Source organism: Leptopilina heterotoma, unplaced genomic scaffold (genome assembly GCF_015476425.1).
Source record: "Leptopilina heterotoma isolate Lh14 unplaced genomic scaffold, ASM1547642v1 Lhet_160, whole genome shotgun sequence".
NCBI lineage: Eukaryota > Metazoa > Arthropoda > Insecta > Hymenoptera > Figitidae > Leptopilina > Leptopilina heterotoma.
The window spans coordinates 496,379-511,976 of record NW_025110875.1 but is presented as its reverse complement, the minus strand read 5'-3'; the positions used below and the strand labels follow the sequence as shown (position 1 = coordinate 511,976).

Below are 15,598 nucleotides of genomic sequence, written 5' to 3'. Positions count from 1 at the left end.
ATTTTGTTGGAGAATAATTTCTACTACTAACGAAATAAAAACAAATAAAAGCAACTCAAGTAGTAAAAGTCATTTTCAGTCAGACTTCTAATTATTTACATCGGTCTTATTGGTCTAAAAAATGTGTTTTTATATATTCGATAAGATGGTTATAATAGTTTAATAATTACACTTAAGTTAATAAACACAAATGTTAAAAAAATGATATTTCCCAAAATTGTTTTTTTCAAAAAAGTATTATTTTCGAAAAATAACTGAAATTTTCTTTGCTTGATTTTTAAAAAATTTGGTGTGTAGAGTTTCTTATGTTTCTTAATCAGGTATATACTTTTAATTTCGTTTGTAATGATTTTAATTTTAATTTATTTATTATTTTATTTATAGTTAAAGAATATAATTTGTAAAATATGTTTAGAAAAATAATTTTTATTATCCCTTTAGCATTTAAATTTATAGAATATTTATCGTTTCTCTATTACGTGTCGTATAAATAGTTTATTATATTCCGTAATAAATTATTAAAATGTTATTTAAACTTTTTTAATTTGTGACATAAGGCATCTATTTCATTATTTTAATTTTTCTATTTCAACGAATTGTAAATAGAGTAATATTATTATATTGGATATTACTGATTAGAAGAATAGCTTCATTTTATTAAATAAATAATTAAATGCTTTGAATATTATATGAATATTGTATAATTTCTACATGGAAAAACATTTATGAATTTTATAATTTTAATTCACAATATATATATAATTTATTTACAATCATTTTTATTTTTATAAAATAATTTTAATTTACAAAATTTATTTATTTACAAATAATTTTTATTTTTATAAAATGCTTTTCAATTCAAAATAGTTGTATTTTTGAAAATAATTTAAATAAATAAATTTTTATCTATTTTATTTTTTTACAGCAATAAACTTTAATAAAATTAGTAAAATTATATTCATAATGACAAAAGTTTTTATTCTAAATAAATATAAATAATTTATTCTCACATAAATATTATAATGCATTTTTTGTACATTACATTAAAGTTAGAATAAACTAATTATAAAAAAACTATACAAATTTAATTTAACGACTTAACATTAAAACAAAAATTATAATTATATAATAAAAAATTTTTATTCTAACAATTTTTTATCCTATTTTTCACTTTCTTCATCCCATTCTCGGCTGAAAACAGAAAAATTAAATTATTTAATTAAAAAATTTTTTTAATATACTTATTACAGGTATGTTGTTAAATTGAATAATAAATTTTTAAAACATAAGCAATAAATTTTTAAAAATTAGAAACTAAATTCTTTACATTAAAAATTAAGTTTGATTGTCAACAATAAATAAAGTTCTTAAAAACTTGAAATTTAAAAAAGGATTGGAAAAGCAATTTTTATATTAATTTTGGAACTTACCTTATAAAGAATCGCTTTTCTGGGTATTAAGATATAAAGATTACCATTTATTATCAAAATTCTGTTTCTAATTGGCAATGCATTTATAAAACATATGCAGATTATTAAAAAAATTATAAATTTCATATTAAAAATCATTTTACTGCTCTTTTCTTTTTTTTGCTGCTAAACTATATTATTTATCATTTGTTATGTCTGGAAAAGAATGAAAGTATTTAAAACTTAAAACCCATTATATTTATACAAGTGTATAATTTAAGGGAAACATAGATTTCTTAAGTTTACACAAAAAAAAATTTCCTCCCCACCAATTAAAGGTGACATGTGTTTCTATTGTATTGAAAATTATTAAAAACTGATAATGAACTTGACTAATCATTGAACTGCACGTTACCAAAGAGTGTTATAATGTGTTTTTCTATGCCATATTTTTTAAAATCAACTTTTTGGCTATTTGTCAAATATAAATAAAAGAACAATTCTTTCAGATAATTTCTGATTTTTAATATTTTTTATCAAAAATTTTATATCTTACTTATTTAATAGTGTACTTTCAGATACCAAAGTGTTCAAATAAAAAAATTTATTTATTTAATGAAAAAAAATTATTAAAAAAACACACGTTTTCAGGTCGTTTTGACCCATGTAAAACACATGTAAAACTTATAGAAATTTTGAAGAAACTTAAAACTTTTTATAAAGTTTGAAAGAAATTTAAGGATATCTGAAGAAATTTGAGGAATTTTAGTAGGATTTTAAAGAATTCACTAAATGCACTTTAGGGAAAACTAAAATTTACTGAATTTCCAATTTTTTACGGCTTTTCACTAGTTAAAACTAGAATTAACTAAAATCAATGATAACATTATTTTTGGATTTTAAATTGTAAGGTGAAGAGTGATACAAAAACATACAGGGTCAAACATTTTATTTCGCCTAATGTATTTTTGACCTTTATAAAAAATTTCAATACTTTAAGAAAATATTCTTATTTGTTTTGGGATGACGAAATGCATAATGATGTTCAAAAAAATAATTACATTTTATATAAAAAAGATGTTTTAAATTGAGAGACGGTGACATATATATATTACGTTGATGAATTTTACAACATTACATGATTCTTATACGTGAAAAATAATATTAACCTTCAGATTATTTGGAAGTCGTTGAATAATTAAATTTACAACTCTTTGCTCATGGAAAACGATTGTCATATATCATATTTTAAAACACGTGTACAAATAAATATGATTATCGATTTGTAACACATACATTTTTAAGCTCTTAAAAACTAACAAAAGATGTGAAACCTGATTTATGTTTGCAACAAATAAATTATATAATTTATTTATAATCTTTTAACATCCCGCGTAAAAATGAAAGTATGCCCAGCTGAAAAAGTTCTAAAGAATTTCACTAGAATCATTCTATAATTATAAATTCCAGTGAAATTTTAGAACGATTCAATAGAATTTTTATATGAATTCTAATGAATTTTATTGATTTTTGAATAGAAAGAATATATATTTGGTAAAATAATTATTTTTAACATTATATATGATTATTTAATTCAGTGAATTACATATAAATTTAAATGATTTAAACAATTTTTGCCTAAAATTTGTCATTGATATCAAATAAAAAAGGGCATCGTATCAGGTTTATTACCGAAAATTTTCTTGTGAATTTTAAAAACTGAATATTTTCTAAATGAAAATCAGCATTGAACTTAGTTTAGAAAAATGTATAATGTTTACTAGAAATAACCTACATATATAATATGTCAAAAATTTGGCCTTGATTTATCAAACTTTTATTATCGAACTACTTTTTTTTTTTTTTACTTTTTTTTTTTTAACTACTTTTTTATTTATCGAACTACTACAGAAATGACACATTGGTGAAAATATCGAAAATTTAACTCTTATCATAATATTAATGTGAATAATCTTAGATGAAAACAAGTTAGAAATAATGTCACTAAGAAAAATAATTTTTTTCTTGCATACTACATAACTCTATATACATGAGAATGTTCAAAATTTTGTTTTAGGTAAGTATTTCACAAATAGAAATTATAGTTTATTATCTTTATTATGTTAAACATTAGTTAAATAATTTCAGGGTTCATACCACTTTACATCCCTGAAAATTTAGCTTTTTATAGGTAGAATTTTTTTTACAATCTCTGTAGATGCTACTGATCTAAGTCTCTTTTAGTTCAACAAAGACACCCTAACTATATAGAAAGCGTCGTTTTATTAAATTTAAACATATTCTGTTGTTTAAAATTTAACAATTTTCCAGCCCTGCTAGAAGAACTGATGCAAGCTGTGTGTGTGTTTTTCAGATTAGAAAACTCAGAAATGCAAAAAGATTTAAGTTCAGTAGGATTGTAGTTATCGTTCAAATCAGAATTATTAATTTTTATGAAAAAATAATAAAATGGGAGTAGTTTAAATAAAGTTGTTCGAAAAACGGTGTTTTTTGACAGTTTTTCGGTTTAAAAAATAACAAAAATTATTATTTTTAAATAATTCTAACTTTCTTCTTAGTCCATTTCTGTTTCTGAATCTGAAAGAAGATTGTGGTAATTTACAATGAAAGGATATAAATACACATCTTCCTCTTAAAATGGTGATATTTTCAAAATTGGATTTCCATGATCAACGAATCGACATCTTAAATGCTTTTCAATATTTGCAGATAGTGAAATCGTTCATTTGCATAACTGTAGTGCCGAGTTCTCAAAAATATCGTATTCGTAGTCATCAGACTCACATGTTGTCTCTAAAGACGTAACTTCATCTAGACCAATTTTGATCGTAGTCTGTTTCACATAGTTATCAATTTCAGGCCACAAATTTTCTAAATCAATTAACATACTAATTGTCATTTTAGTAGATATTGAATGTTCATTTGCTTCATATGAAAAACCTTCTAGTTCCTGTGCGTATACTTCATCGTTGCTAGAAAAAATAATAGTTATACCGTTAATGAATTTTAAAATCAAATTAGAATTTTTTCGAGGAATACACAATGAGAAAAGCATGAATATCTTTTCCCTGGTACATTCCGTAATTTATAACCGTAATTGAATTCCATAAATTAGAGAGGAATTGTAAGGAAAATATATATGAAAATGTGGAGTTTCTATACCGTAATATTTTTGCCAAATATTTCCATATGGAATCAACATAAAGAGAAAAATAAAATTGATTTAATTGAGTTTTAGAATTTAGAACATTTTGTACACTTATTTAAAAGTTTTTACCTTATTGAATTCAAATGTTGTTGTTGGTGTACAATTTCATCAAGAAGTCTGTCAATCAAATCTGCTTCTAAACTAAGTAATTTTTTTAAAACACCAACGTTAATGAGGAATTCATGATTTCCACTACTCAATTGAACTAACCCTATTATAGCTATCAGTGATAAAGTTTTCATTATCAGTAAGGTGCTGCAATAAAATATTTATTATTTAGTGTATTTTTTTATTGTACTAAATTAAGAATAATTTGCTTTACAAAACAATTACAAGTTAGTGTAGAAGAAAGATTATTTAGATTTAAAGTGGTATTTGAAATAATATTTCCTTGTTTAAATATTACCTTAGTTTAAAAATAACTAAAAATATGTATAGAAATCGAAATGAAATTTCTAAAAAAATTTAAAGTAATGCTGCGTATAAAAGAAAACGAACTTGTGCTGATAACTGCTTCTGCGAAAAGGAAAGATGTAATTAAAGTAGTTTTGAGGTGACAGCTTTTCAAGTAATTAGTAGACAAACTTCATGCGTCCGAAAGAAACTAAAATATTTTTTGAACAATAATTTTAATTTAAGAAAAGAGAAATTTCTTTAGAAACTATATTTAACCTCTCTGCGGTTTGTCCCGAGTTAACTCGGGGTAAATTTACTGTACCAAAACGGTTAACCACGAGTATACTCGGGGTAACTAAATATTTTATAACTCTTCAACAATACATCGGAATTACATGATTGACGAAGGTGTTTTTCTTCGTTTTCGAAATAATAATTTTAAAAATTTTTATCCAAAAAGGTTAATTGAGGCTTCGTATCTTAAAAGGGCACTTTTTAAAATCATATTATTTCGAAAATGAAGAAAGACACTTTCGTTAAATTTAAATCGAAGATAAATTATAATGTTAGAAAAATATTTGCAAAATCCCAATTTCTTTATAGGTCAGACCATGGACGTAAGAAATATAGGGACATGGCATATAGATGCGGGGGGATACTTTGTAGTCCGTAAGAAGAGGCGTTGGCGAATTGCTAATTGGTTAAGAAAATGTACGTGTTATAAGGCTATTTAAGTTCGGTGGGGGAAAATTCAAGATGGATGCTAACTGGTGCACCAACATTGTATAGAAAGTGTATGGGATAGAGTCTAATTTTTTTTTACTTTTTAGTCTTTTTTGATGATACTTTTTTTGACATTTTTCTCGAATGTTTTGATTTTTCCTTTTTAAGTTATTTTTGTTTTTTGGAAAAAGTTGAAATTCTGTATCATCAGAGATTCGTTTTAAACACAATTGACCATTTCCATTTGGAGAAAATGAATGGTACTCTAGTGTTCCAGGAATGGTTTTTGCTTCTTTAAACCTTTCAGCTAAAGTCTGCGTCATCTGGACATGATCTTCCTTAGAACTAAAGAATATTACAGTATCCTTTAAATTAATTTTTGCCCATTCGTATAAGGCTGGAGCATTTAAAATTTGATTTTCAGAAGAACGTTGCAAACTAGCTCTTGCTGCCAAACGCTTTAAATTTCCTCCGATTCCATCGCACGGACCTTTTCCATGTGCAGTTGCATGGAAATTCCAGTCTGCTGAAATGTTAAAATCTTCTTTATGATGAAGAAGATTAATGAAATTGTATTTATTTTTAAAATGTTGCGATGCTCCATCGGTAAAATAATGAATGAATTTTGGACTGAAATGTTCTTTGAGATAGGCAATAATTATTTGCTGATAAACATAAACCGCAACTGTGTCATGCTGTAAATTATCAGAAATTATTGCCATACTAATATGTTTTATTTCGTTTTCAAATTTATAATTAACAATGACAGTGAATATGGATGTTTGATCGTTATTCCAATGCGCCGCTTGAGTTGCATTTTGAATAACGTAAGCATAGTTCTCTGCGAAATCAGACATTATTAAAAAATCTCCTTCATTTAAATTGCTTTTTAAATTTTTTGGAAATAATGTTTGACTTTTTGCATAAAAATCGTGTGTTTTAAGGTCAACAATTTTTTCACAAAGCCTGTCCACAAAATCGTCTACGTTTGCTACTTCTGTAACTAAAGTGGTCCTGTCTGTGTTTTGCCAATGCTGAAATCGAATTTCTTCAACGCAGTCCTTATCTGGCAGATCCATTAAATGCTTTTTTAATATTTCTACACCAGGGCAATTTGAACACTCGTTAAAATTGCATTCTGTTGTAACTTCACTACACATTAAAACCTTTAAACAATCATGGTAGTCTTTTAATTTTAAATTCGACAATTCCATTATTTTTTCAATATTTATTGCATCCAGCATCAATTTCACATTTTCATGGTAGACACAGACACAAACCGTGTGAGTACCACTTCTTCCAGCTAGAACACAATGCCGAGGTCTCAATTGTGCAAAGCGTGAAAACCCAATTTTAACATTCTCGTTCTCTTGCTTAAATTTAGAATACAGTTCTGACAAATTGACCAGAATTAACCTTTTTTTGTACATGCTCACGGGTTCCATCTTCTTTTTTTATAGATAAGAAATCCTTCATTCCAGGGAGCAGTCTACTATTCTCATCACTTTCATAAAACTGTTTTACACTGTAATAAAAAGGACATTGCTTTATAACACACGTCGTGTAATTTTACTCTGCAAAACTACAACGTCTGATGTGATAAATTTACGTTGCTACACGTAGTGATATAACCTACAAGTGCAATTCTACACAACTTTGTGTAACTTTATGACGTCCTATAATGTTATTTAACTCAGATCTTGTAATTTTACCAAGTGGGACATTGGAAATAATTTGCTTCACGTCCGACGTAGTAAATTTACATTTTGATGTAAATGTATTGTAAGATTGCAATAATACATCGTTTTTGTGTTATTTTACAATCGGGTGATTATTTAACCTGTCGTGCGTGTAAAGAAACATATCGCTTATTGTAAATTCACATTTCACATAACAAACGCGCAGCATATACGCGCAGCATATATTGCAACTGTGAGGTTAGCTTGCTTATAGCTCATATCGCTTACATATTTTCACAAGTTCACAATAAAGATAAAGTGCATGTGGTGATCATTTTGGTTTAAACAGCAAGGTAAGATAATTTTAATTCTTTTTGTCAATAATGTAAACCATTGCAGTGAAATAATTATATATATAGCAATGTTTCCTATGTCATATACAAATCAGAAATTTCACTGTATATTAATAACTGTAAGATGAAAGTTTTGAAAATTAAAAAAGTAATATTAGATATATTTAATAATAATTTAAACAAAAAAGAAATATAAATAAATTTGTATTAAAAAAGATATACTTGTTTCAGTGTTCAACATTTGAAACGCGACACCTGCTGGAGCCGCATTTACATCTATTCTTTTGTTCTTTTCCCAAAATTAAAAAAATGATTTCATGTAATCTCTGCAATTTGACCTTTCACAGCTTATTTCTTTACAATAAAACATCAATTTGTCCACACAAATGATGTTGGAAGTACTTTCGTCTGCAAAAGCAAAAATTGCAATAAACTTTTTGTAGATTATGTCAAATTTAAAGCGCATAATTATCGTATACATAAAAATAATTTAATAGCAGAATTAAAATTAAATGTGAAATATAATTGTAGACAAAAAGATTGTGTTTTCAGAACTGATAACTTTTACTTTATGAAAAAACACTTGCTCGGACACTTTAAATCCAACAATTGTGCAGTTTTGTGTTCAATTCCACCCTGTTGTGAATCTAATTACATTTTTAATTCCGAAAACTCTCTTAGAATTCATTTTGCAAGATTGCATAAAGCAATAGATTTCTGTAATAATGTCAAAATTGATAGCACTCATAAAATTTTAGAAGATAATTGTTTCGAAATTGATCTCAATAAAACCTCTGACGATAATCTTTTCCACATTGACAGTATCGATAAAATTCCCGATGACAATTATAAAGCAGATAGTATTTCTTTCTCTGATGAAAATTCATTGAAGCCTATTAAAAAATATACACCAACATCTATGGAAAATAAAAACCCTACTGAAATGTTAGGACGGTTATATGCGACGTTATTAGCCAATAATTTTATAACTGAAAATGTTGTACAAAAAGTTGTTGAAGGAATTGATTCCACTGTAAGATCATGTTCTGAGAAATTCTACTCTTCTATTGAAGAAATAAATTTTCCCACCGAAAAAACAGCAGAAATTGTAAAAATTTTTAACGATAGCTTTAAAGGTTTAAATGATGCTCATGATGAAAAATCTGGAGTTCTTAGAAATAGCTATAATAGAGAAAAATATTATAAAAAAAATTTTAATATTGTAAACCCAGTACAAGTTCCATTTACAAATAACGAAAAAACGAATAATTGCTTTCATTACGTCTCGATATTAGAAACCTTAATGGCATTATTACAAAACGATGAATTGCGTAAATATTGCACTACACATGAAAAAAGAAAAATCGAAAAATAAGTTTGGATATTTCGATATATCAGATGGAAATTTAGTCACAAAAGATCCATTTTTCAACAAAAACGCATTACAGATTATTTTATTTCAGGATGCTTTCGAAACTTGCAAGCCGTTAGGCTCAGCTAAAGGTAAATATAAAATTATTGGAATTTACATGATTTTAGGAAATTTGCCTCCTTATCTTAGATCGAAGACTAAACACATTAAACTCGTCGCTTTAGGTTTTGAAAAACACGTAAAACAGTTTGGGTGGAATGCATTTCTTAAGAACGTATTAGATGATTAAAAAATTTTGGAATCTGAGGGAGTCACAATTTGCAATTCGGTAAATACTTTTCACTTCACGGGAAGCCTATTATTCATGTTAGGCGATAGTTTAGGAAATCATGATATAGGTTGCCTGTCTAAAAATTTTAGTACAACGGCTTGTTTTTGTCGATTCTGTCTTATAACAAAAACTCAATTAAAATCGAATAATTTTTCAGTAAAGGAAATAAGAACTCCAGAAAATTATAAGAAATCAGCAGATGAAGCGCAAAAAAGTGGTAAATTATGCGAAGGTGTTTGGAGGGATTCTCCACTCAATGAACTTAAAAACTTTCACGTTTGCAAGCCGGGATTAGCGCCTTGCCTTGAACACGATATTCACGAGGGATTTGGTCCTTTTGATTTAATGCTCGCGTTTAAATATTTCGTTGTTCAAAAGAAATGGATAAAAATTAATGCTTTAAATTACCACTTGCAACATATACGGTTACCAACTGATTCAATGACTGAAAAAATTCCAATTATCAATTTAAAAAAATTAAAAGTGTGTGGAAGTGCTAGCGAAATTAGAAAATTAATCCTTATTTTGCCGATTGCCATTTATCATGTCATTAAAGATTCGGAGGATCCTGTATGGACAATGATATTAAAATTAAGAGAGACTAGTTCTTATGCATGTTCTTTAGCACTTTCTTTTGGTCAAGTTGCGCAATTTAAAGAAATTATTAATGATTATCTTTTACTAAGAATTGAATGCTTTCCCAAAATAAGTTTACGACCCAAACACCATTTCTTAGCTCATTTTCCTCAATCGATTGAAGACTTTGGTCCACTAAAATATGTTTCAACTTTGCGATCAGAAAGCAAACACAGTTTTTTTAAACGTCATGTAAGGCAGCTTAAAAATGTAAAAAATGTTACCAAAAGCTTATCAGAAAAGCATCAATTAGGTGATTTTTTACACAAAATTAAAGAACCTTTCATTATTATTAATAATGGAGAAGAATATTCTTCCGAAAAGTATAAAATTTTGTCCCCAATTGTTGAAAAGAGTAAGGAATTTCATTACGTAGCAACAAATGTTTTCTTCAGAGGAATTAAGTATAAACAAAATGACAGCATAATTGTTGGTAAAAGTGCATACGGGAATTATGTAATTTGTCAAATCGAGTTTATTCTTGTAAACGACGAATTTAATAACATGCACTTTGTTGGTACATATTGCGAATTAATAGAAAATACAGACCTAGGTGTTTTTGAGATAGTAAAAGAGGATTTAGAATTTAATACTTGTAAAGAATTGAGAATTTTTCCTTTCTCATCATTGCTTTCTCCTGATCCTTTGCTCAAATTCTTTTTAAAATCCTTTCCTGTTTTTCTTTTAAAATATGAACCCTTCAATACGGACCTTTAAGTGAGTGAAATGTATACAAAAATTTTATTGTTTTAATTTAAAAATAGTAAATAAATTTTGGTAATATGTTTTTTATATATTAAGTGACTTTATTACGTTTCAGATGCCAAAAGTCTTCAAAGTATGGAGTCATAACTGTTTGAGCAAAAAAGCAGTCTGCCTTGACACACAAGAAAATTGCATGGTAATGCTACTATCTAAAGGAAGCAAATCTTTAAATATTTGTGGGAAAAAAATTGTTCTTGCTACTGATGGTACGGAAATAGAGGACGATGAAACATTAGAAGCTTGCCGGGATGACGGTGAACAATTCATGATTTTGCAGGATAATGAAATTTGGATGTCTCCGACAAAACTTGTTTCTTCAATAAACAAGGAAGTAAGAATTAATTATAAGAATTAATTATAAAAAAAAGGGAAAAAGTAGATGGAGGTAATTGTACAGTTTATTTATCATTAGAATTTTAAAGGGAAATTAACCGAATTTAAAGCTAAATAAATATCGGTTAAAATTATAAGATAAAGAAAATGTTTACAACCCTGAATGAGCTTTATAAAAATCTAGTATTTAAGCTATAGATATAAACTTATAGATTATACCTTAGTGTGTGTAAATTTATTATTTGTAATCTAAACAACCTATATTTACTATATATATGGGTAATAATTATTACAACTTTAAAGCTTAACTTTGTATATAATTAATGGAAATTGTACTTATTACGAAGCATTTAAACAATTACAGAACTTATTCACAACACTAATTTAAAATGGAACATAAAGAAATTAAAATAATTAATTGGAATGCACATAGCATTACCAATAAAAAATTGGAACTAGAACAATTAATACACTACACACAACCTCATATTATCTGTATTACAGAGACTTGGTTGCGACCTAATCAGTCATTTAATGTTCATGGATATTATGTACACAGGAAGGATAGATTGGTCGGAAGAGGAGGGGGGGTTGCCGTGCTTGTTGAAAACAGTATGGTAACTTCGGCCTTAGAGATTTCTCTGTCCGATCCTAGGGATATACAGGAATCAGAATATATGGGAATTAATATCCATTCTTTATCTGGCATTCTTGAGCTTGTCGTAGTTTATTCTCCATTAAATTCAAATCCAGAAACCGAAACTTGGCAAGAACTGTTTACTAAAACTCAGAATAATAATACTAGTAGAATTGTTTGTGGGGATTTTAACGCATATTCATATAGCTGGGGGTGCATGCACATGAATTCCAAGGGTAACCATATAACCGATGCGCTGGAACTCTGTAACATGATTCCTATTAATGATAAACATTCAACTTATATACCGAAATTTGGCGAAAATGCAAATAATTTGGATTTAATCTTTACTCCTACTTCTTTAAGCGATAAAACTAAATATAAAATCTTAGACTCATCCTTTGGTTCAGATCACATTCCGATTATGTTGGAGTATATAATCAAACCCAATAATGTTACCAACAATTCTACTAGGATTAATACTCGTAATGTTAACTCGGTGGTATTTCGGGAAAAATTAGAAACCCTCACTTTGGAGTTAAATGAGGCACGTATGGAGATGCTTCCGGGTCCTTTCTCAGAATGTTTTATCAACAGAATATTGAAAGATCTTCAGGAGAGTGGTGCACATTACCCTGCGGATTACAAAGGTAAAAGAAAGTTTGTAACGGTTCGTTTCTATTCTTGATCCTTATGGGAAGGAAATTATGATCAGGATAACCCGGGGTAAAGAATGACGCAGATGATTAATAAAAATATTCTTGTTTTTATTGGATAATCTTCTTAGCGACGATCCTGGTACTTATAAAATAAACTTAGGACAATAATTTTGATAAATCACTTAATTAGAGTTCATCTCGGTGAGTGAGTAATCAAGTAGAATGTTCGATATGCACGTAGGTAAGTTATAGTATTTCGCATTCACAGGTAAGTTCATCAACTAACTAAAATCTTTTATTTCAGGTTGTTTTTTAGTAATGAAAATTAAATTTGGAATTTTTAATTTAAAAAACAAGTTAATTAACTAAACTTGGAATCGCGTGTGGTAAGTCGCGTGTGGTAAGTCCCTGCTTTCTTCCAGGTAGATCACTGCGTAAAAAATAAAATAAAACTAACTAAACTTTCGATTGTTTCAGGTAAATCGCGGAGCGGAGATTTAGTCTTTCAACGAATGGATTCACTACGCGTGAAGTGGAGAAAAGGTGAGTATCTAAGTCCCTGCTCTTTTCCAGGTAAGTCACCATGTAAAAAATAAAATATAACTAACTAAACTTTCAATTGTCTCAGGTAAATCGCGGAATGAATATTCGATTTTTAAATAGGTAAGTTCGTTACGCGGAAGATGGATAGAATCTAAGTAGCGAGCCAATTATGGCAAAGATCACGAAAATTTGGGCTTGGGATAGCGCTCGCAAGAATGAGCCACAGTTGGTGTGATACGCGCTGTAGGTATGGCCCTGAGATTTACCGACGTATGATTTCTCGATGTGATTTATCGTTTCAACGGGATACGTATCGACGGCAGCAAGGGACGCGATCCTCGGGAGTTTCTTCTTCATCGACGGTCGCGTATAATCATGCACATGGGAAAACACTCGGGAGTTAGACGTTTTCTTCTCGCGGATTCTCACGCTAATATAAAAAAAGCACTCGCGGTTCGTAGCACTCGCGCACTAATTAAGAATTTCGATCGCGGTTAGGGTCAACTCGCGGATTACACTTGAGGAATGGCGGCCGAGGTGGCGCTCACCATGGTAAGTAGGATTTCTTCCCAACAGCCGAGATGGCGTTCGCTGAGAGTGGATCGATAGGATGCTAGACTAGGTCCTTTACCGAATTTTGTGAGCAACTTAATTTTAATAAGGGTATGTCTAACATTTGGCGAACGGTTAAGGGAATGATCTCCAAATCAGGAATAATCACTAATAACGTTCACACCTATGAAGAGACAGAAGAGATTATAACAATGAGAGATAACTTAATTAAAGAACATATTCCTCCTCGCGCTCACACCCTTATTGAAGTCAATGATTTGGACAACCTGATGAACAATGGATTCAACAAGTATGAGTTTGAGTCTGCTAAGATTTATACCCAATCTGGAGGTGGCTATAGACCGATATCTCTTACTTCCTGCATGGCTAAACTTTTTGAAAGAATAGTTCAAAGGAGGCTGGAGTATCTTTCTGAGGCTGAAGAGTGGATACCTAACTTCCAGTTTGGTTTCAGACGGGGCAGGTCCGCGATGGATGCAGCATCACTTCTGGTCAGTAACATCTACAGAGCTTTTGGTAGGGGAGAGTATGTTGTTGCTTTGGCCTTGGACATTAAAGGGGCGTTCAGCTCAGTTAAGACCGAAGCTATCATTCAACAGCTACTAGAGTTAAAGGCTACAACTCGCATTATCAATTTTATCAGTTTTTTAATATCGGAAAAATATATATATATTTCTTTCTTTCTTTCCTTTTATTCCTCTTTAAGGATAGCACTTGGAGTCATGAAAACTACCCCTATCTAAATTATACTATCAGAGGCAGGATTTTCAGACTTAAACTTGAATAGGGCAGAAAAGGCTCATCAATTTATTGTGAGAAATTTACAATGGACTAAAAACCCATTAATTCAAAACCTTACAGACACTTTCATAGAACTAAACACATTCAAAAATAAACTTAAAATAGAGAAATTGGGATTACTGTCGGCATTTGAATCGATGGAGGGAATGAGGGAGGTTATGCTAACATCCCTCAATCCTTCATATTTCGATTTACCTTGGCCGCTGATTTGTGATCAACTTAACACAAATACTTCATATGGACTAGATATTAAAGAGGCGCAATGTCCAACTCAAAAACTTGAAAATATCTTACATTCTAAATATCCAAATAAAACACTGGTATATACAGATGCGTCCTCTAACTCTTCGACAAATAGGTCAGCCATTGCATTTCATATTCCTTCGAAGAGCATTGATTATGGAGTAAGAACCTCCAATCTTCACTCTACTCTATCTCTTGAAAATCTAGCCATTATTACCGCAATACAACACTCTTATACATTTGACATTAGGGACATTTTAATAATCTCTGATTCTAAATCTGCTTTAAATTTGATCTCCAAACCCATTCTGTATAATTCTAAAACCCCTTTATTCACTAAGCTGATAATTGAATTAACGGAAAAATACAGAAGCAAGGGCCTGGGAGAGGTGGAGTTCCTCTGGATTCCGGCTCATGTTGGAATCCCGGGGAACGAAACGGCTGATAGGCTCGCAAAAATCGCGACAGAATTCCCTACCTCCATGAGAAATCATTTGGTATTTGATGATGTTAAAAAAATTATCAGAGATGATTGTTTCTCTTTTACTTTTGCCGGGTACAATACTTGAAATCAAAAGATTTTTCAATCAAAATAGAATTGCAATTTGATCCATAAAGTAGTTTGTATATATGAGAACATAAAGATACAAGAGAAAAAAAAAATTTTTGATATATAGTTCCTTAATAATTCAATTTAATTATTTTTAGTACTATTTATGGATTTCCTAAAAATATGATGTCCTGAAACCAAACCAATACTAATACCTTCCTACTTGCCTTCACCACAAGAAATTTTCATAAATAAGAGTGGAAAGTGGAAGTAGGAAGTGAGAGTGGAAGGTGTGAAGTGAGAGTGGAAAGTGGAAGGTAGGAGTGGGAGTGGGAAGTAAGAGTGAATTAAAAATAATCTGAATTG

At 29.2% G+C, this 15,598-nt stretch overlaps 1 protein-coding gene across 4 annotated transcripts; it reads right to left on the bottom strand.

Annotated features, from left to right (window-relative positions):
- Positions 1 to 1,161: 1,161 nt before the first annotated feature.
- LOC122498838 lies at positions 1,162 to 7,709 on the bottom strand. 4 transcript variants are annotated; one of them, XM_043606799.1, is made up of 4 exons: positions 4,708 to 7,709; positions 4,215 to 4,402; positions 1,431 to 1,625; positions 1,162 to 1,191 (listed from the first exon to the last, which is right to left on the bottom strand). In XM_043606799.1, exon 1 carries the CDS (start codon positions 7,200 to 7,202, stop codon positions 5,736 to 5,738), a length of 1,467 nt encoding a protein of 488 aa, XP_043462734.1. In that variant the 5' UTR covers positions 7,203 to 7,709; the 3' UTR covers positions 1,162 to 1,191; positions 1,431 to 1,625; positions 4,215 to 4,402; positions 4,708 to 5,735. The 4 variants fall into 2 exon arrangements, with proteins under 4 accessions (XP_043462734.1, XP_043462736.1, XP_043462733.1 ...); XM_043606798.1 differs by lacking the exons at positions 1,162 to 1,191; positions 1,431 to 1,625 and having other exon boundaries at positions 3,239 to 4,402.
- Between the last annotated feature and the right edge of the window lie 7,889 nt (positions 7,710 to 15,598).

Bases quoted from the DNA above. Each gene is read 5' to 3' on its own strand.
- LOC122498838 (XM_043606799.1), bottom strand. From the start codon at position 7,202: ATGGAACCCGTGAGCATGTACAAAAAAAGGTTAATTCTGGTCAATTTG.